Source organism: Syngnathoides biaculeatus, chromosome 3, assembly GCF_019802595.1.
Source record: "Syngnathoides biaculeatus isolate LvHL_M chromosome 3, ASM1980259v1, whole genome shotgun sequence".
NCBI lineage: Eukaryota > Metazoa > Chordata > Actinopteri > Syngnathiformes > Syngnathidae > Syngnathoides > Syngnathoides biaculeatus.
In genome coordinates this window covers 28,035,945-28,059,793 of record NC_084642.1, presented here as the reverse complement: position 1 = coordinate 28,059,793, position 23,849 = coordinate 28,035,945, and the positions used below count along the sequence as shown (strand labels likewise).

General features: G+C 39.6%; 1 protein-coding gene across 7 annotated transcripts in view; it reads left to right on the top strand.

Moving 5' to 3' along the window:
- The window catches only part of LOC133498390 (C-Jun-amino-terminal kinase-interacting protein 1-like), a 57,470-nt gene that overhangs the window by 14,552 nt on the left and 19,069 nt on the right, over window positions 1-23,849 (top strand). The window contains exons 1-3 of one of the 7 annotated variants that reach the window (XM_061815135.1): window positions 18,493-19,579; window positions 19,665-19,734; window positions 20,706-20,960. In XM_061815135.1, coding sequence (XP_061671119.1) covers window positions 19,708-19,734; window positions 20,706-20,960 — 282 coding nt within the window. In that variant the 5' untranslated portion in view covers window positions 18,493-19,579; window positions 19,665-19,707. The other 6 variants (XM_061815133.1, XM_061815138.1, XM_061815140.1 and 3 more) reach the window with 6 other exon arrangements.

Sequence of the window (23,849 nt, the reverse complement as noted above, 5' to 3'; positions counted from 1 at the left end):
TACATACTGCGCAATTGGGCAATTTCTTGAAAGTGGTGTTTTCAGCAAAATAGAAGTCTGACATTGACTTTACAAACTCAAAACTCTTTTGTATGAACTTTTTTTAGTTCTAGGATTTACCAATCATTTGAATCACGAAAGTAATATTTACTTGTATGACTACAGTTTTTTATCTGTGCGGCATGGAGTCAACCAACTTGTGGCACTTTCTAGCTGTTATTCCACTCCAAGATTCCTTAATGACATTACACTTTTCATTTACATTTCTTGGTTGTGCTTCAGAAGCAGCATTTTTGATGTCACCACTTAAGTTCTCGATTGGATGAAGGTCCAAGGATTGGACTGGCCACTCCATGACATTAACTTTTTGGTTTGGAACTGATTCTCACCAGTTTTTCACAAAATTGATGACCTAACTAATTCAATGCCACACTGGTATTTTTCTTTTTCTTCTTTCCTTTTGCCTCTTTCAAAAAAATTCCCCAATTGCACAGCCTTGGGAGTGTGTATCGCATGAATACTGGGCTTTGTTGGTTTTCTGAGAATCCACTGCATGTACTGGTAACTTAAGCAACAAAAAAATATCCTGAAAATGTGGATTAATCTAGTTAGTCACACTGAACTGCTATTATTTTCAATAGCACTGTAAATGTGGTCCACCTAGGTTTGAGCATATGATGCTCGTCAACTTTCCAAGAAACGTTTCCCATTGGAATGGTTTTTACAATATTTCATCCCAGCAGTCAAAGCGATGCCATCTTCAAATCTTGATTTTGTTATGTAAGTTTATACAAGATTATTAATCATTGTGTCATCAGAATTTAACTGATCACTGTGAGTAGGTTAAAAACAAGGAAACCAATTAATCAAACCCTAAATTTGCAGACATGTGGACACAGACATGTACCACTATACATACACACAGTCCCCTACATTTTGGTTACAAGTAATAAGCATATGTCACCTAACAAGTTAGTGCTCGTTTCCTAGCAGGTGACACAAGACGTGCAAACACTAATTTCTCTTTCTTGTCCAATAGCACATGCAGATGGACTCGGTTGCATAAAAACCAGCCGCAGAATATAGGAAGTAATGTCTTTTGTTCATCTCAAAATAGTTGAACTCGGTCTGCCCACTCAGATGCAATGGGAGCATATGGCACTTTTTATTTTTTTTTTAAGTCAAACTCCCTTTTTTTTAATGGCCATTGAACATCAATGTATCATTTTGATTGAAACCGTTTTTAGTCAAAGGTACTGAATGACAATAAGCCGCAAATCTGTCTTGCTGTAATCGTGTGTTACAGCAGAATACATGCAAGCTCTGTTGTGTTGTATCATGTTGGTTTGGATATGTTGTGTTCAACAGCCTAAAATGTATATCTGATTGATCAGATGTAACATAGTTAACCTCATCTCATAACTCTGTTACTGTTTTCCTTTTTTGGTCATGTCCATCCACGCATAGTAGTTTTTTGTTACTCACTAGTTAGTGAATATTTTCTTATAATTACTAAAATATTTGGAGAACTTCTTAAGTTGCTTAAGTCGTATTATTCTTAAATAACAGTGCTCTTGCTTGAGTCTGATATTTGATGACTCTACCCACCTCTGGTGATTTGCTTGTTGAATTGCCAATTGGGAACGCAAATTCCTATTATTTTAGAAAAACTGCCATTTCAGTGCTGTGTGAGGGGTCACACCGTCCCTCATAAATTCAAGCAGAGGAAGAAACTCCTCCTGTAAAGTGTCTTGTTATGCCCGCTGTTAGAATAATGGAGACACTTATCTGAAATGCTGAGACATCAACCCTGCCGTGCTGCTACTCCCTGATGTCATTGTAGAACAATGTAGTACAGTCACCGGTGTGCTGAGCACCTGTTATGACATACTGGGAGTACTTCCACTCAGTCTGGAGTCATACAATCTGAGCATTTTGATTTAATGAGATGATAACCAAACTGGAAACTTTTTCTTGATATTTTTGGCCCGCTTTTGTATATTGAACACTGATGCTTATGAAGACACAGTATCTACGTGAACACAGCTGGACTGAGTTAAATGAATTAGAAATGAATGAGAAAGATCATAATGTACATTCCTAGAATAGGTCCAAAATGACTGAGTAGTACATTAAACGTTGGTTATTCAAGAGAAAATTTACTCCTTATTGACATAAATTAACTGATTTTAGACCCTCACAGTTCACATACAATTAACTTTTTTCTTTTGCAGTAGTGATATAAGGCTTTAATTTTTAGAAAAGTTATGATTTATTTTCTATATGTGCAGGTTATCCTTTGTTATTCCCAGAGAGGTCAAATATTAATTTCTAATTTATACTTTCCTGGCTCATAAACAGGATGACAGCCTAAGAATAGTAACAGTCATCATCCAGTAATATGGGCATGCAAATTCTGGTTCCAATATAGGTCATTATTGCTTTTTATCGTTTCTTTCTTGGAAAGTTAACGTTTTGCATTTATTATAATGCACGTGGAAAAATACCAGTGTGGAGGTTTAAAAGTATAGAAAAAGGGGTGCTACAGAAAAAGGTTTTGGAACCACTCGCCTTATCAAAGCGGAGTTGGTTGTGCCCCCCGAGCCCTTTATTTCAGTGAAAACCTAATTGAACTTATTAAACTTGTTAGAAATGATTTTGTAATTTTGTAATAATGTAATTTGACACCTGCATGAGTAAAAAAACAAAAACATTTTTTAGCATACGTATAAAGAAAATCCATATGAACAGTCCTAAAGGGATTTTTAACTACTTGGGGTAAAGGAGAACATAATATGCACAAGCTAAACATCAAAGCAAAGCTGCTTGAATCCATCCACTCCAATTTTTATTTTTTTTTTAATTTCATCTGAATTGGTCATAAAATTTTATCTGCTGTCCTTTGCTGTCCATGACAGCTGATGCGAGGAAATGGCTATAAAGATGAGTGTAAGAGCACAGTGCAGAACGGGAAGACTGTTGGCTACAAAACTTGGAGAAATAGCCAACACATGCCAAAATTGAAAATGATAAGAACAAAAACATTCAAGAACATATTTAATTAGCGGACATTGCAGTGTAAGCCCCTGCTGTTAATAAAACTATGGCAGAAGATAATTGTCAAAGAAGTGTATGTGTGATTCTAAAAATTCATATTCATATAATCTTGGATACATGAATCAAAACAATTTGGACTAGAAGTATGGAGTATGAAACAAATTTTTGGGAGTTCAAACTTTGAGAGGATGAATGAAAACATTATGGTTTTGAACTTTTTTACAAAAATATGTCTCCATTTTGGGGAGGTTAAATTTTTTTATGTTGATATGAATGCAACTGTAATTTCTATGACTCCCAAACTTCGTTCTGTACATGAATTCACATCTGTGGATTAGTGTTGTTTCAATTGCAAATGTTTGGTTAAAAAAATGTTTTTATTGAACGTATTGAACTGAATCGGTTTATGAAATGATTCATTCATTTAACTTCACAATTTGTTCATTGAATGTATTCGTTTGCGACTCGTACGTGTTCAGTGATTCATGCAAGGAACTACGTACTACGCACTCATGACTGATTTTAACCTGACGTCCTCCCGGAGATGGCTTTTCCTAGCAGCCGTTTCCTTAACCCAAGGGCCAATGTTGAGTCAGTCAAGCACATGAAAACGAGCACACACAGTGGATCTGGGTCAGACGGTGTTTCCATAATCTTAAGAGAATACACATCGTCATGATGGGAGAAGAAACTGTCATGTGAGTCACCAGTGCAAAGCAAGCTGAAGCGACACCAACAGGGAGTATAAGAGGATGGATTTATTTGAAAAGATAATTAAGAAATTTCACATTAAACTTACATATTTAAAGATACATATCATCCCCTGACTCCAACGCAATTACTAAAGATTCTTGGGTGATGATGATGATGATGATGATAATACATTAAGGTCATATAGCACATCTCAAGACACTCAAAGACTCTTCCCATCAATCAGATGACAATAAAAGTAAGGCGAGTGAGCAGGAAGCCCAGGTGGCGGAATCTAATGTCAGTGACTCTTGCCAGGCAAGGCCCGAGCTGGACGTTAGCGGATGCAAGAGGATGTTGGGTAGTTGAGCTCACTGCAGGCATCTTCAACAAGTCACAAACAAACGAAGCGGGTTGTTTGAGAGCTTGCTGGGACAGAGATGGGGAGGTAATCATTTACTTTAAGTTTTCTTGTTGTTTTTTTTTCACCTCCCCATCTTTGCTAGTTTACAAAAAATGACACCAAAAATGATAAACGTTCAGTGAACATGAATTAACTAAAGTAGGAAGTACTTCAATGATTCTGTGGAAAAAAGAACTGAACGATTCAGTGAAATCTTTTAATGAACTGATTCAAACAATTCAGTACACTTGAGAAATACCATACCTATCACTACTGGGGGTTTGGGGCGTGGGGGGTGTTCAAATGACATTACATGGGTCACAAGCAAAATAATCGAACCACGATTCCTCATGTGCATGCACAAAAGACCAAGATGATGACCATCTATAGTGAGTGCACTGGAGCTCCCAATTCATGTCACATGAATCACTGGTAAAGTATATCCATCCATCCATTTTCTTAGCGGCATAACCTCACGAGGGCCGTGGGGAGTGCTGGGCTCTATCACAGCTGTCAACGGCCAGGAGGCGGGGTACAACCTGAACTGGTTGCCAGCCAATCGCAGGGCACAACAAGATAAACAGCCGCACTCGCAATCACACCTAGGGACAATTTAGAGTGTCCAATTAATGTTGCATGTTTTTGGGATGTGGGAGGAAACTGGAGTGCCTGGAGAAAACCCAGGCAGGGACAGGGAGAACACCGTGCTGCCATGGTAAACTATACAACATATATATACAATGTTTATTTCTTCAAATGTAACTCTGCTCTCTACTATCCAAGCTCGTTTGTTCACAACAAAGTTTCTGCGAATCGGTGGAGCAGTGTATAATCATACTGTATAGATGTGTATGTTTGCATAGTCTTATCTATCATAACATGTTGTGCCCAACTATGAGGCATGTTTGTGTCGCGATGCCACAGAGACCAGAGCTAGGAGTCTGAGTGGGACACCATGTCTGTAAAGTTAGTAATGTCTATATCCAATATTTATTTCTTAAAACTGTACCATTTTAAGTAATGGATAGCTTTGGACTTACACACTTACTAATTTAGCTTACTGTGACTTACTGAATTACTGTATTACTTAGGTGTGAATAGCCTCTGCCAGACAGAGAACGAAAATTTAGTGGACACAAATCAGATGAACAACATCTGACAAATCCAACACGCCATGTTCCCTGAGACTGGAGGACTTCAAAGTAAAGGTGTGCCACGGCCACTCTAGTCTAGATTTGAAACCGGACCAAGCCAACTAAATCTTTTCATTTGACTGCAAATAGTTTTCAATGAAAAATTCAGTTTATTTTACATTTTGCTTTTCATATACAAGTGATGGTCATAGCGGCACGATGGCGGCGTTATAAAGCGTTGGTCTCAGAGTTCTGAGGACCAGTGTTCAATCCTGGACCTGCCTGTGTGGCGTTTGAATGTTCTCCCCATGCCTGCGTGGGTTTTCTTTTGGCATTCTGGTTTCCTCCCACATCCCAAAAACATGCAACATTAATTGGACACTCTAAATTGTGCCGAGGTGTGATTGTTAGTGCGACTGTTTGTCTCTATGTGCCCTGCGATTAACTGGCAACCAGTTCAGGGTGGACCCCCTTGTGAGAATAAGTGGCTAAGAAAATGGATGGATGAAGGTGCTGGTCATATAATTGGAATATCAGAAACTGATTTAAGTAATTCCACGCAAAGAATGAAACTTATATATTATATTCATTTGTTACACACAGGGCGGCATGGTGCCTCAGCTGGTAAAGCGTTGGCCTCACAGTTCTGAGGTCCCGGGTTCAATCCCAGACCCACCTGTGTGGAGTTTGCATGTTCTCCCCATGGCTGCGTGAGTTTCCTCAAGGCACTCCGGTTTCCTCTCACATCCCAAAAACATGCAACATTAGTTGGACACTCTAAATTGTCCGAGGTGTGTTTGAGAGTGTGACTGTTTGTCTCCATGTGCCCTGCTATTGGCTGGCAACCAGTTCAGTGTGTACCCCACCTCCTGCCCGTTGACACCTGGGATAGGCTCCAGCACTCCCCACGACCCTTGTGAGGATAAGCGACAAAGACTAATATATTTCAAATGTCTTTTAATCTTGATGCTTACAACAAAAAACTTAATGAAAATCCCAAATTCAGTATCTCATAAAATAAGAACATTACTTAAAACTAATATAAATATATATATATATATATATATATATATATATATATATATATATATATATTTCTAGAAATGTTGGCCAACTGAAAAGTATGAAACCAAAATGCCCAGAGAAAACCCACGCAGGCACAGAGATTTGAACTTTGATCTTCAGAACTAAGAGGCAGACACTCTCACCAGTCAAACTACCATGCTCCCTTTACAAACACTGAACCCTTCAAACTGGGACAATTCAGTCAGTTTTGGTCAATTTACTTGGTGTGCGGTGGGCCTCATCTCTATTTTTGTCCTACCTTTTATACTCATCAGACAACAGGACAAAGTTAAAAAGGAGATGCATTTGAAAAACATTGGAAGTGAAATAAATTATGCCGCCTCTTTCTCTCTCTGGTTATACTTTAATGTTCAAAAAACACTGCATATGCACAAATAATTATATTTTACTGGATCCTATTTTGGATGCTCATGCAGTTCAGGAGGCATTTGTCAAGGATAATTTCATATCCAGGGGTCATCCTGGAGGTGTAGCTAATTTTTGAATTGACTGAATGAATTTAATTGTGAATGGAATACTGAAAAGCCAAGACTGCTAAACCTGTGCTAAGTCATAGTATTATACTGCAGATGTACATTTTAGACAGTAACTACAAACCTTCTAGCTGATTCTTTTGACGACCTTGTGATCTGTGAAGTCATTGCTTGACATGGTGGAGTCTTTCTGTCAGACTGTTAATCACCATGATTGACTAACAAACTCGTCATTTTTGTTCTTTGACCAGGTTGACCCATGACATTAGTTTGGGTGAGTTTGAAGATGATGACCTGTCAGAGATTACGGAGATCACAGATGAACGTGGGATGAGCCTCAATTGCAATGGGCCCGATATAAAGGTAAGACGAAATGGAACTGGAAAACTGCTTTTTTTCCCTCTCAGAAGATTCATCAGATGTGGTTGTAGCCCACTGTATTTTGCCAGAGGATTTTATGGATTTCGACAAGCCTTATGCATTTTAGAGACAAAGAGGAAGCCGGGACTTTGCCTGTTATCTTAAAACCCTTTCAGACTTTTTTTCACACTCTGTCATTGTTCTCTGTGAATGGCAAAGCGCACATTTCTCAGCTTCCAAAGGTTGTAGGTATTAAGGGGAGGATTGCAGCTGTGTAAAATATTTTTAGAAAAACACATTATAAATACTTCGATGTTAATCTGCGTAGTTTAAGACACACCTTGTGTGTGTGTGCGTGTGTGTGTGTTTGCATGTGTTGGCGAAGAGCTTCCTCACACAGCAATCAAACGCACGAATCTCATCTTACTGCTAGCCGATGAGAGGCAGAGTAGGGCGAGTTATCGTTCCATAAATACAATGGGAATGGGAGGTTTTTTTGTACTTGATAATTTTTTGCTTTGTTATAATGCTTGCCATGCCGCTCACAACCCAGCAAGCCGCTGGTAACATTGGCTCCGTAGATCCAGATAGCTGGGACAAAGGCAAAGTTAACTATTACATTTGCTAGCCTATGAACAATCAACCTACTGCAGGGGTGGCAAACTACGGCCTACGGGCCACATCCAGCCCGATGACCATTTCAATCCGGCCCGCCAAAGATTGGTGCTGAATTGCCCAAATCACAACAAAATCATGACTTCATTCATTGGACCTTGTCTGTAATGCTGAGTGGTTCCACTAGGTTGTGCTGGAATACCCCTTGGTTCCAGCAGTTACAGGTATAGAGCTCGTGCACGTGATGTCACCGTTTTCATGGCGCCATATTGCCAGTCCAACAGAGCTGTTCAACATTGTGGGAGACATTGAACCGGAACAGAATATTCACAATGCCCGAGACCTGTTGTGCTGTTGGTTGTCACAACAGACGAGACAGATTTTCAAAGAGATCATTCTGTAAAATACCAACTGAAAAGACCAGAAAAGATCAATGGATTTCGGCAATTAAACGTGATGGACGGTGGCAAACCAAATACACACGCCTGTGAAAAAAATCACTTCATTTTAGGTAGGAATTATTTTTCTCAATTTCAAATAACCAACCAAACTAATGCCAAGTTGACTCATTTGAGAGTGCGTAAAAAAAAAATAATAATAAACCGTCTGTCACAGAGAGGTTTACGGATGTCGTGTAGAGAGGCTAAAAAAAATTTCCAGTCATAGTTAATGACTGCTAGTTTGTGTAAAACCGGGGGTCATTTATTTAAACATTGGTATTTGTATTGAAAAAAATTGTATGATGAACGCCCATATATGTTTGGCACAGTTTTATGCCGAATGCCCTTCCTGACGCAAGCCCCTGCATTTTTCCGGGCTTGGGATCGGCCAACAGCACAATAATGTGCTGCCCAACAGGCTGCAGATAATCAAAAAGAAGCAATCAAAATAGACAAAGTCACCACAAAAGATATACAATTTACATAGTACCTAATCTATGTTAAAGTTAAGGTCAAATGAGAAGGGTGCTGAGGATGGAGCTGCCAGGCAAAAGAGCGAGAGGAAGACCAGAGAAAAGGTTGATGGATGTTGTGAGGGAGGATATGAGGACAGTGGGTGTTAGAGAGGAGGATGGACGAGATAGGCTTACAGTAGATGGAAAAACATGACACGCTGTGGCGACCCCTGACGGGACAAGCCGAAAGATAAAGAAGAAGTATTGACAAAATCTGAGTGGCTCAATCACTATGTGGGATTTATTCTTGATTGAGAACAAATCCAACAACAAAGTATTTGTTTATGTACTGACTTTTATACACTTTCAAACTTTTCTGTGTGAATCTTGATGACTTACTCACCAGATACATGTGCATATCCAGTTGTCCAAGACAAGCGGAAGTGGGTTAGCAGTCCACTTTCTTATTGGCGAAAACATCGACTTCGGCATTAAATATTGGTCCTCTATGCCATGTATCTCTCATTTTTCCATGTACCTTCATTTATTATCACCTTCTAAATGTTTAACGGTATCAGACAAAACTATGGGTGTCGCGCTATATTTTTGATTCCTCTCAATGGATTTAACTTGCAACAATGCTTTGTGAGACCTGCAATATGGCGATGTCACGTGATTTTATGGCATAGGTGCACAAGCTCTTTACGTTGAGTTACTTATGGCTGTTTTTTCCCCACTCTGAACACTTCAACCAGCAGTAGGGGACCCAAAAGAAAAAATGTCAAAAGCAAATGCAAAGCAGTTATTCTCCCATTCCAAGGAACAAGTGAAGTAATGCATTAATTTCCCCAACAGAGTAATCAGATTGTTTGTCAGTAAAGCATGATTGTCTGCTGATGATTCAAAGTTTAATTTCCCCAAACATTCACAAGCATTTTATAAACCACCAAACACTGAAGCATTTATTGTGGGAAGAAAAGCATTCGGAGGTGATTGTTGAATCTGAAATGCACAATGCACACACAAAACCATAAAAGTGTAAAGAAATGCACGACCTTACTATTGTCAGACTATTTTGATATTCGTTTGTAAAAAGTCTACTTTTTGTTGTTACCTTTTTTAATTTACACTTTAAAAATACAGTTTTACTAGCGTGTTAAGTGCAAAATGCTTTGTCTGTCATCCCAATGTTAATGGTCATAAATTGGTCATGGAGGCTAAGGAGTGTCTCACTGAAGGATTTACAACTCTTCTCTTAAATAATATTTAGAACGAAAACTGAAATATAAACATTGTAGTCTGGACTTTGAGCTGGTTTAACGCGCCACACGGCTGACATCACCTAAGTGTTTCTCTCTACCTTCAATAACCCAGAGCTTTGCTTGTTAAACAATTTTGCATAACCTTGTCACTTTTTCTTGCTTTTCACATTCAAATCATGGTGGTGGGAGCAATGGTGTCTGTTTGTATGCCCCTGATATCAAACCCCCACTTACATTCACATTTTTGTACACACATGCTCACACACACATTTACTTTCTTAGAGCACAACCAGCATCTGTTTGTCTATCTCTGGCAAAAAAAAAAAAAAAAGTGATCAACAAAACAACACCGCTCCCATTAAAAGTACATCTATGTGTTATTACTACAATGCCCTTTTTTGGTGTTTAGTTTTCATGTAGAAGCATGTGCTTGTGAAAGGGCCCGCCTATGAAATTTTCAAATTCAATGAGGCCACTGAGTCAAAACGTTTGCCCACCCCTGAGCTAGTGTTTCCCGACATAATAAACACACATACATACAGGAAAATTAACTGTTGATAAACCTGAACAACAGTGGCACACGTTATTAATATCAGGCAGTAGTTCACTTCAGGGAGCTCATTTTCAGAGTGGCATGTACAGGTCTAGCAGTGCAGCAGCTCGAGGGCAGGCCTTAGTTTATAGGTTATTTATACTTTGTTTAACTTGGCAAAAGCTTATTGAGAGATAAAATCTCTTTAACAAAAGTCAGAAGCCAGCAGGAATTAAACAGGCATCAGAAATATACTGTACATAATGTGAAAACTTTCATACAATAAACAAAGACTAAAAATGAAGAGTAATAATGAAATGGCATCTGATTTAAGAAGTAACAAAGCCTAAATGCTTTCAGGTACGTACATTTATTCAAATATTGAAGGTTCCAAGACAAAGGTGTCAAATTCATTTTTGTTTCAGGCCAGATTGTAAAATTCCCTCAGAGGGCTGTTAGAACAGTGAAACCATTTGAATATTTCATCACCAAATGATGGTATTACCATTACTTAACAAGTTGGTGGATAAGTAGTTTTGAAATCAGAAGACAAGAATAATGCTTTGTTACTGTAGAAAAGGGTATGGTAACAGTAAAAGGCAATACCTCAACATTATTGTTTATTATCATGACAATCTGGAATTTGCGTACTGAGTTTAGCAAAAATCATAGAAGTTGACAAACATGATTTGTTTTGGTGGGCCACATAAAATTATGTGATGGACCACATCTGTAATGTAAAACAACAGTCATCTCATGAACTCATCCTTGTATTGGACTCACAGGCAGGTCAAAGTGATTTGTCATATTTCTGTTTGTTACACAAATTTAACAGCTCAGGTTGAACTGACGTTAGACTCTCAACACCTCAGATGCTTCAGTAGTGTAGCAACAGTAGGAGCTAAGCCAATACCCCACTAATCAAAATCCTGGTTAAAAATGATTCAGGCTATTGTAAATGATTGAAGAGTGCAGTATGATGTGATGTACATCATCATTTGGTGCAGTACTACAAAACACAGTCTACTAATTTTGTCTCTCACTCATGTAATTCGATGCGCAGATTTTGCAGGAACTGTCTGGAATGGACTTTTTGGTAAGAGGCAGGATTCACTCTGACAGATCACCAGGGCTCTTTGAAAATCGAGCATATCAAAAGGTGTTGTTTTAATTCGTTCTGTTCATTTTTTTTATCTGAACCTTATTTTATTTTTATGTCAACAGGACAAAGGGATTTTATGTAATTCAACAGAGTTATTGATGTGTAGCTTCACGCCAGGAGCATATAGATGTCAAATGGCCGAGTCTAAAATGCACATTTGGTAAAAGTGTGTGTGTGATGAGTCTATTGTATATAATCCCACACTGTGTCGTGTTATTTCATTATCGTAAGGCATGTTTAGGCACCCTGAGCCCCTTACTGCACAGCATGTTTGTTGAACTAGTAGCATAGTAAATAAATATTTTTTATTTAATTGGAGCATGTTTGAACTATAAGGAAGAGCCAGAGATAGATTTTGACTGCTACAGAGACGAAATGCGAGAGAGATGAATGTATTATTCTGTCAGATCTCTTCAACTCTGTTCTCTCTGAAATCATTGATGCTGCCTCCTCCATCAGTCGTACTATTCATTTCTTTTCTTGTAACCAAGAAACAGGAGCACCCAAAGCTTTTCTTCCCCTAAATCATTTACATTAGCAGATTAGCATTTGATATCCTGGGATCTTTCACTGTGCTTTTTCATGACTTCTTATTTTGGGGTGCTAACCGTAGAATACTCTTCTTGAACGTAATCGATTGTCAATGATCGTTCACATTTAAAAAATTCCGGTTCCCGGTTTCAATGCCTGCAATTGACCCCTCCGTAGAAATTGCGTCATCCGCGTCGCTGACCAATCAGAGGCCAGAGATCTGCATAAACCACGCCCCTTTTGGACCCGCAGTTCCCTCAGACAATGTTGCATGGTCCAGTATAGCTTTTGTTAGCGTTTTATCGCGTATTTGGGTTCTTTAACAATAGATATGGTTAAGAAGTGTAGTCACGGACTTTGTAATTGTGACGACAGGTATCCTGAAAGGCTAGTTGGTGGAGTTCAATTCGTCCCCTTTCCAAAACCGAAGACCCAGGACGAAAAATGTCTTCGATGGATCAAACTTTGTGGAAGACCGCATCATCAACTGAATCCATCTAAAATCAACCGGAACAGAAGACCAAGTACGAAAAATGTCTTCGATGGATCAAACTTTGTGGAAGACCGCATGATCAACTGAATCCATCTAAAATCAACCGGAACAGATATGTTTGCATGAAGGTAAGCCCTATTTTTGATTTTCAATACATGTCTCATATAATTGAATTAGCAGTTCTTCGCTTGCATAACATAGCTACGTGTGAATGATTGACACACTTGATCTGTGTTGAGCGATATTTTGTGATGATCTGACTGCACAAATGTGTCGCTTTGTTAGCGGTCAGCTAAGCTAAACCGGACTGGCTGTCCTAAAAGCCTTCGACATGCACCGAGATACCAAGACTGAAGGAAGGATGTGTGAGGACACTAAAGTAGTGATTGTCGTACTCGGTCGGGACTTACGTAGGTTCGGCACTAATTCAAGAATAATTATTGAGGGGAGAGCATGACGTTACACAAAGAAAACGAGAGAAACAACTCGTAAATCAAGCCTCGCCTTCTTTTCCTTCATACGGCGGTTCACAAACGGCTATACAGATACACATACAGATTCTGCACACAAGTGTGATAGGTAACACGAAAATAGGAAACTGTCAATGACGAATTCGTCTTTGGGTTATAATATATTATATTATGTGGCTTCTCGGTCTTCCTCTGACTCCAGAAAGATCTCGCGCTAATATCAATGGTTTCTCCGTCGATATGCATGTAAATACCATTGAAGTACCGCTCGCTGAAATACTTGAAGCCCTGCTGTCTGCTTTTCAACAATATTTCACTGTTAGCTAAGAATGCGAGTGAGAAATTAGCCGGTAAATCGGACTGTTTCGCTCTATTCTTTTCTTGCTGCGCCGCCATTTTTGCTAATTGTTTGTCTGACGTTAGCGCACGTGGCGTGACTTCACTTCAGGAGGCGTGGTTAAGTGCCCTGTACGGAGGGGTCAATTCCCTGAGAAGAAATTGGCAAAAACCAATGAAGAAGAATGTACATTAAGATGTGCTTGTGCCCACAAAAATGTGTCTTGAGTTTGTTCAAATAAATGAGCAGCTAACTCTGTTTAACACATGGAATAAGATTATATTGTGCCAAGGAGGGTTTCACAATGTGGACAGCCTGGCACTCTTTCCCGGTCTGAGCATCAGCCTACAGCATGTGGAAATTCAATCTAGTTACCAAACACTAACCTTGTGCCTCATTGATGAGTAGGTAAAGGAATCAAAGTATTTTGTTTTTGGTTCCATTTATTACTCTTTTTCAATGTTTACCTTCATTTTCAAAATTCACCTGTGTCATGTGAAGTTACTTTTTATGCAAAAACCCTGAGTTCCGGTGTGTTTCCTTCAAAATACAAAGCTACAAGCTTAAAACAGGAAGTCCAGTTAAAATGTGTCCATGTAAATAATTTGATGTGATGAAACAGTCATGAATAACTATTTTAATATGATATTCAACTTTTAATACAAACACAAATTCATGAATATTAGGTTAATTTAGGTTAGTTTCACACACATTGCCTTTTAGTTCACAGGTTTGATAATGACACTGGTGATGAAGATCGTCGAGTCAAATGTTCATTTTAGTATATAGTGCAGGCTCCGAAGGAGATGGATATATATAATTTGGACACCCTTCAACTATGCAAACAAATTGTTTGAACCGGTGGCATAAGAGTCAGAACCAAAAATTAGACTGGAATCTAAATAAGGAACTGGATTCAGAACTGGAATTTGCTCAAAATTAAACGAGGGGTTTATGGGTTTCAGTGCTCTACAACGTCAGTGGGTGCCGCCTTGTGTGTACATTTGAATATTAAGCAAATAATTAATTGCTGCATTTGTATATCTGTTGATCTGTCCCAAATTGGTCTCATGGAGAGAGAATCACACCTTTTGGCTATTACGGGTACAAACAAAGAAAAGGCCTCTTTGGTCTCTGTAAATTAAGAATCCGGGGGTACCTCCTAATTAATTCTGGGTCCAGTAGACATCTTCTAGTTTAATGACTTCCAAACTGGGGGGGCGTGCCCCCTGGAATGGGAGAAAGTATTATGACGGAGGGTGTTTTGGGCTACCATGAACACTTTTCCTTAAGTTACACTCAGCAGATGGAGATCATTTTACTACCGAGTACACAAGTTCACACTGGCCACTGAAATGACTGCAGGAATTCAAGATGTAAAATTTTAGCAGGCTGGGGGGGGCAAAATTAACTTCTGTTGTTAGTGTAAATGTTTGTTTGTCACTATGTGCCCTGCCTGGGATTGACTTGCTCTCACGCAGACCCCAGTTTAGACCAGTTCAACCACAACCCATAACAGGGCATTCAGTGGAAATGTAATTAATTAGGTTCCTGTTTCTTCATGGTCTAAAACGTATTCAACAAAATTAATAGCAAATTACGAATATCGTAAAGGCTCGATGGAAGTGCCAATAAGATTAATACGAATTAAACAGCAGCCTCAATGTGAGGGAGGGAGATATTTTAGCAAAACAGTGACTGGAGCTACATTATTTCCATGGCAACCTAGTTTTACTCCCCACCCGCATGTGTTTGAGCTGGAAATAAACCAAGTGGTGGTTAGAACTGCCTCCATGGATACTGCTTACGTCATCTCATTTATTAATGGATGGAAAGGATGCTGCCTCATCAACGTAAATAAAACAGACAGGTGCCTTTTATTAAGAGGATAATCAGTGGCAATGTGACAGCTGTTTTACTTTTGAACAGATTTTCTTCTGAGGCTAGACTTTCCCTTTGTGAAGATTCAAATCTTTCTTATTGAAATAGTTGTGAATTGCATCATTTGTGAGTCATCAGGTTACCACTTAAGGTTGTTGTGAGATTTCCCCTCCTTTGGCTTATCTGGTTGGATGAGAGCTGAGCATCGCAGCATTGCAGCGTCGTCAGGGCGCCAGCAGCGTGTACTCTTCATCTGCTTCCACTTCGTCACTTGTCTCCTAGCAACTGAGCAGTGCTCATTTAAAGGGGACAGTTGTAAATTGAGGCCATAAAACACAAGCGGACAACCAAAAGCAGGTTGCATTAGTAGATATTGATCTTCACTTTGAAATACTTCAAGGGAAGGAAAATAAGCCTTTTCAGCATTCAAACCAGTTCCAGTGTTCCATGAGTAATGTGCCTGGCAAAGTAATATTTATCATAGTTAATAACACAAAGCACATCGAGAGCAGTCAACAATGCTGTTTTCTTAATTTTGCCTTTGAGGGAGAAAATTCTGTAGTTTACACTTACAGCTTTTATTACCTTATTTTTTGGAGGAGATGGGAGGGCAACTGTGATGGATGTTTAACTCCAGAGAAATTGGGTTGAATGAAGTCATCTCATGTAATTGATTAAATATTAATGTATTCTACCATGTTACTTAGCTTTCAGTTAGAATATGCACAGTGCGGTACGTCTGTGTCATCAGATTCTAAATTTGAATAACTGATTTTTTTCTACCATCCAAATATTCACATGTATATCAAAATATACATATCAAATACACACATTTCAGCTTCAAATATTCACCTGCTCATTTTGAGATGTCAACTCAACTTTATGACTGCAAAATTGTTAAAAAGATCACTCTTGTTCACCAGCCGAAAGCAGTTCAGTCAAAAGCAGCCAATCTTCAGCTCCATTGGTTGTATACAGTGACAAAGCTGAGAAAAATAATGTAATTTTTATAATAACATTATCATTATTAGCTAATATTAATATGCAGATCCATAGAATGAAAGACATCTGCAATTGGATGACAACCAGTTCAGGTCATACAGTGGCTCTTTTCGAAGATAGCCGGGATGGACTCAAATACCCTGCGGCCTGGTAGTGAGGATAAGCGGTACAGAAAATGGATGGATAGAATAGAAGAATAATTTTTATCTGGTGCAAAGGCATATGAAAACAAAAGCTCTGCATTAAACTTACAGGTATAAAAATCGTCGTGTTGCCTGTCACATTATGTGGCCCATTCATCCATTTTCCTCTGCTTATCAGGGGTCAGGTTGCTTAAGATGAGAAGCCCAGACTCCCCTCTCTCCAGCCACTTTGTGCAGCTCCCGATCCCGAGGCGTTCCAAGGACTTCTGAGAGACATAGTTTCTCCAGTGTGGTCTGGGTCATCCTCGGGGCCTCCTACCAGTGGCACATGTGTGGAACACCCCACCAGGGAGGCTTCCAGGGGGCATCCTAACCAGATGACCAAGCCACCTCATCTGGCTCCTCTCAATGTAAAGGAGCAGTGGCTCAACGATAACTTGAGAGCTTTGTCTTTCGGCTCACGTCCTTCTTTACCACAATAGACAGATTCAGAGTCCACATCACTGCAGATGCTGCCCCAGGGGATGTCCAGCTCTATTCTTCCCTCACTGTGAACAGGACCTCGAGACACTTTGAACTCCTCCACTTGGTGCAGGACCGCTTCCTCGACCCCAAGAGGACGATCGATCCTTTTTCAACTGAGGACCATGGTCTCAGTTTTGGAGGTGCTGTTTTAATCCCAACCTCTTCAGACTCGGCTGCAAATCTCTCCAGCAAGAGCTGAAGATCACGGCTCGATGAAGCCAGCACAACATCGCAAAAAGCAGAGACGTAATACTGAGTTCACCAAAATAAAAGACTCTCAACACTTAGATACAGTATGTAATATGGATGCGCAATGTTGAAAAACCATTTGATATTGATGGTGAGTATTGCTATATCGATAATGTAATATTTAACTTGCCGGTGATATTTTTATTACCTAATGAAATGATGGGTTTTGCAATGTGGCAAAATAAGCAGGCTATATGTAATCTCCCATATATCAGCAGTGGTATACATCTGAGGCACAAGTTATTGGTTGTTTTTGTCCTTGTTCAATTCCTCCTCTCCTGCATTTCCCATTCTTCGCAGAGATTCTCACTCGACACAAAATTAGCAACAGGAAATGATGGTGTTCACTGAGAAAGTCATGTCCTTATCCTTTCTGGATGGTCCCCAAAAAGCTTTCAAACCAAATTCATACTACTGCCCCAAGGGACCCACTATGTGACCAGTACCTAGAGGGATCAACGTTGATGTTATTTAAGGTCGCATGTAATTGGTCAAACTCAGATAAATGTCATGTGTGCAACAAAGCATATGTACGATATTGATATATTGCATGTCTTTGTGATCCACTTATTGCATCTGCCATTATTGTGATTTAAATATTGTGGTATCCAATTGTGTATTGTACATATAACATGATGTATGAGTGAGCTGGACTGTAAGGAAACAGTATGTTAGCTTGTTAGCTGTCAATTGGCTCCATGACCATGAGCCATCAAATAATCCATCAGCGATATTAACTACGCAGCGTCAAAGACCAGGAAAGTCCAGACTTTCTTTTCAGGGGGCTACATAAAAACAAAATGAATGTTGCAAGGACCACGCGAAAACCAACTCATCAATGGACAGAAGGTAAAAATGTGCTTAGAAAGTATCTTTATATGCAGTATTTGTTTCGACAAACTATTGCATCACGGCATTTTGTTCAAGGCATTAGGGCACATTGTTCTGGGTTTTTCAGGATTGTGGGGTGGCCCGTAACCCTCAATCCTACAGGAAAGATACACCTCTGTGCTGAGCAGCAGCAGAATACCTGAGTACAAGAGCTGACCCACCTGGTGTGGGCTGTCAACTCCAACTTGAATAGCAAACTGCTCTCAACTCTGTATGAATGGAGTTTTCATTTAACAACAACATCTCCACCTTCAGAGGCAAACAGGCAAGAGGAGTAATCTGGCATAATGTTTGTTTACCATTGGCATATTGTTGCATGGGCGCCACTCTTGGGTCAAGGTTCAAATGCGGTCTCACCTGTGTGGAGTTTCCACATGTCCTCCAATGTGCGTGAGTTTTCTCTGGGTACTCCGGTTTCCTCCCAGATCCCCAAGACATGCATGTTAGGTTAATTGTCAAGACTCTAAATTGCCCATTGGTGTGAATGTGAGTGTAAATTTCTTTCTATGTGACCTGCGATTGGGTACTGGGCTTACCCCAACCCCACCCAGAGTCGGCTGGGATAGGCCCCAACACTCCCGAAACCCTTGTAAGGATAAGCGGATCGGAAAATGGCTGGACAGTCTAGCCTTGCAACTCGTCTGCCCCCTGCTGTCAGACAAAAATATTGCAAACAATTATCTGCGCATACTGTCTATTCAATACTGCTGCACATGCACTCATTGTTTCCCCCGACAACAGAGTGTCAAATCTGCCTCGCCGAACAAATATTTTTTAAAGGTTGAAAATAATTCCAAAGTAATGTAGTGTAGTAGTGTGATTTTTCTGGGAATCATTTGAGTTTGTCAAACATCACAGTTGCCTATTCCCATCGTTTGTCCTATAAAATGTGGGAACATGTCTCCTGAATAAGCCATCCCTGATTTGGAGATGAAACCAAGATCAAGCTATCAAGGAACATTTAATTCCTTGTATGACATTTGAACTTAAACCATTGTTTCCGAACCTTCAGTGAGCCAAGCCACCCGTTTTATATTAGAAAAGTCCCATAAACAGAAAATAAAAAGTATTAATACAGCCGGCACAGAGACGCAGCTGGAAAGCGTTAGCCTCACAGTTCTGAGGACTCGGGTTCGATCCTAGCCCTCCCTGTGTGGACTTTGCATGTTCTCCCCGTGCCTGCATGGGTTTTCTCCAGGCACTCTGGTTTCCTCCCACATACCAGAAACATGCAACATGAATTGGACACTCTAAATTGCCCCAAGGTGTGATTGTGAGCGGGGCCGTTTGTCTCTATGTGCCCTCCGATTGACTGGCCACCACTTCGGGCTGCAAACTGCCTCCTCCCCGTTGACAGCTGGGATAGGCTCCAGCAGTCCTGCAACCCTTGTAAGGATAAGCGGCTCAGAAAAGGGATGGATGAATACATTCAAAAGATCATCTTGTCTCAATTTCCTCACAAATTGGCTTCTAGGCCTTCTTAATTGAACACAAAGCAGAAACACTCGCCAGACGTCATGACTTGGGCTACGTTCACACTGCAGGTATGATGCCCAATTCAAATTCGATTTTTTTTTTTTATGCAGTTGTTCACCAGACAAAAACAAAAAACAGGTACTGTAATGCGACCTCGACTGGAGCCTGAACGTGCCCGTTACGTTACGTTACACGCGTGCGCACAAATGACACTGTGCATGTGCACAAAGAAGGGGCGCCGTGTTGACGGAAGTAAATATGGCCCCTTGCGTCGGACTCGTCATGACGCATTTGTGGTAATTTCAAGGATTTTGTGAAACCGGAGCCAACATTTTATTATATCTATGAATTACACCGCATATTCTTTACGTTACTGACTGTTTTCTGCTCCTTTCTCCGCCGTTTGCTTTTGTCGCGTGTTTTGTACAACAATTGTGACGTCTGTCGCCGGTTGATGAATATCCGTCGGTCAATGGCACTGTGGAATGTCCAGAATGCACTCACGTCCGATACATATTGGCCTGAGTCGGACATGAAAAAATCCGAATTGCACTTTTCACATTGCAATTTAAAATTTTAGATTGATCTGCTGTGTGAACATACCCTAGAAATTGTCGTCATAGTGGAATAAAGCTGAATATCTTAGCTATTCTTGCATTGCTGCTGTGCATCACTGTGGGTTGTGTTGATGACGGATAATGTTCATCCGATGCCGCTTATTAAATAACGTGTGAAATGGCAATTTAGTGTGGATTTTTACAGCAAGTCAGAATGATTTCAACATGTTAAAGAAAAGAGCAATGCTGTGCAGCTAAACGTTCTCTAGTACACGGGGAAAATGTGCTCTCGTGATCTCACCATTGAATATCCTTGGCTGTTTGGGAACTCTCAGCAGCTCAGTGTTGACAGTGAGATTGCTGGAAGCCAAAGTCAGGGAATTTTCTGATTGGCCAGTTCGGTCTCCTCATGTCATCCACTCACACTCCCTGTTTGTGTTTATCTGTTCCAAATGACGGGATGTGCCTTCCAATCACTGAAGGGCCACACGAGGCGAGGGACCAATAGCAGGCCGGGGAGGGCCGAGCTCGGCGCCGTCGGACAGCTCCGGGCAGAGATGCTCCATTTGGATCTCATTGATGGTGCTGACGGTTTCCGCGGTGATAAAGAGTCTTCCAAAGCCTCCATCGCTCTTCCTCCAGTCACCAAGGACCCTACACGACCTGTTACAATGGATACCTACCGGCCCAAGAGACCGACAACCCTTAACCTCTTTCCAGTTGTGCCCCGGACACAGGTAAAATATTTTTTTTTTTACTTTTTTTTACATACTGTATATACACCGAGTATGGAAATCATTGTATTTTACTCAGGAAGATTTCCTCGGATACCACATATTTGTCTTTGAATTCAAATGTTATTGGACAATGGCAGTCGTGTTACTATTGAATCATCGCATTTGCCGTCCGGAGATGCATTGACTCAACTGAACAAGACATCATTTGCATTGTTGTCATATGGGAATTTAAACGAGGGTTGTGACTTTGTTTTATGAGCACTGTGAATAATATAAGAGTTTATGTTGCGGCCAAACCTTTCAAGCACATAATACCTTATATACAGGAAGTGTATGAGTTTAAGTATAATGTGAGTGTGTGCCTGTCCAGTCTTTTCATACAGCAAATTCACCTTTGCAATATCTGTCATGTTAATCATGAAATATAGACCGGAAGTTCAAAGTTAAATAGTGCATTTTGTAAATGATAATGGATGTTTGTGGTGGCACGTTTGTGTCATTGTTTGAAGACTGGGTTGAGCAATGACTTTTTGATTTCGCCATGTTATCGGGCGCAGTTTATTTAGTGTGAACTATTTTTACCGGTGCCCATCTGAGTCATGTTTCTGCTCATCCAGTAAATGTATGCTTAGGCCATCTGATTCATGTATATTTAGTCATCACGCTCCCTAAACAATCTTGTCGTGATTTAGGCAGACCCTTTTTAATTTACAACACAATACAGTTCTGATTCTAATTTATGATAGTTAACATGATTGCAAATGTAAGTTAATTACTACCTCATGTGTGGATGCATTCTCTGGTTTAGCTTGTCTTGGCTTTCCAGGAACATATCTTGAGGAGATCCATGCTGGCTTTAGATCATGCAAAGGGCCTTTTGTCCAAAGAATCTTACTCCCAGATCCCAAGCGGTTTCATTTTTTTTTTTTTACCATTGATGGCTATCATTTATCTGGGTTTGGCTAACATCTGTCTGATTACTGACAGTGTTTGATAAAGGGCAGACTCCTAAAAAATGACAACTTTTTATGTTGAGGCTACAATTTACAGTGAAATGTGTATCGTGTTTCTAAACCAAACCAGCTGTGGACACCTGGAGATTAACAAAGACAAACTTAAAAGGTGATTTTGTCACTGTCATATCCATTAAAGAACCAATAAACAAATAATCAAGAGTTAAACACACAGTTAGCTTGACAGGCTCACAATGTCTTTTGTTGAAGCATGTAGAAAGAAGAGTCCATCAAGGAAAACATGCCAAACTGTTCTTTGGTCTGCTTTTCATAAAAAGAAAAGAGTAGTCCAATCTAGTAAGACTTGCAGTTGCTTATAAGGCAAGATCTTTTGAAACCTCTCCAGCAGTGGTGTATACCCCTTTCTCTGCTGTTGATTCTGTTTCGTCCTCGTTTCTGTTTTTTTTTTAGACTGTATACTGGTTTGAGTTTTGCTTCCAGTTAACTCAAATTAGGAAGTGGATCGCTGTTGTATGCTGGCTAAGCGACGTTCCTACATGCAGCCGGCACAAAACTACATTTGAAACAAAATAATGGCTCATTATTTTATAGCAGACCTTGATGATGTTCCGTAAGCAACACGTAGCAGCAAAAACAGCTTGGACCAAAGTACTGATTGACCTTCCTTCCGTATCTGTTCCGTATCTATGTATTTATCAGAAATAAATACATTTAAAATCAAATCGCCTGTAAAAAATGTATGAAATTAATTGACAGACAAAAAGCAAAGTTTTTTTTTGCGATAACTAGTTTTCCAAACAGTCATTTAAGTTATTCTCATTTATATTTTATTTTGTTTACAATTTTTTTTACTTTTAGTTCACTGTTCATTTTGGTTTCTATATTAATTTTTGATACATTTATACAAACAGTACATACATACTAGGTGTGTGTTAATTCATTCATTATATCAAAAATATATTCCCTTAAATCATTTTAAAAGATAATCAATCGATTGTATTGATACTCTGGGGGGGAAAATGGATTTAAGCACAGCAGAATGAATTAATATGAGAACCTGAACTGCGATTGGCTGGCAACCAGTTCGGGATGTACCCCACCTCTCGCCTGAAAATATCTGGGAAAGGCTCCAGCACACTAGTGAGGATAAGTGGATGGATTTGCTGCTGATGGTTCTTTATTGCATACCCATAATTAATATTAACTAGTACTTTTACAGGAAAAAAGGAACTTGGAAAATTTCAGCTGCACTGTAATGTGTCCAGGCATCTAGAGTCACACTGGTTGATTTTTATTTTTTGAAGGGGGACTAAAATGTGACTGAATCTATTTCCAAACAATGAATCGTTTCAGATAGTATAGTTCTAAATGAATCATTATCATACGAGAACTGAATCTGCACCGATGATTTATGATATAAATCGAATCTTTGTAAAAAAAAAATCTCTATTTAATTAAATTAATAATTGACTATACAACCCTAATACACATAAACAGTTCATACATACATTGACTTCATTAATAACCCCGATTGAAGGCATCCTGGTTATGCAATCCTATGCATACCTTATTGTGTCGTTGATTCTATAGCCACTCCCCCAGGCTTACAGGCTGTCAAAATGATTTTCTGAGATTTGTCAGCTCTTTAGTTTATCTGGTTTCTCTGAGGTGGAAAATTGACTGCTGAAGCCACTTTGCCATTGTTCTTCCGAGTTTGCTGTCTGTGTTTGAGTTGTCACGACTAGAAAGTATCAGGAAGAAATTGTTCCGAAAGGCTGTGTTCTTCGGAAGTCGTTCACTTTCTTCAGTAGCTAAAAGTATGAATTAATGCACACTTGGGACTTCATTAGGTACAGTTGCCTAGTTTAATTAATGAGATCCAATTAAAAAAAAAAACTCTCGATAAACACACAGA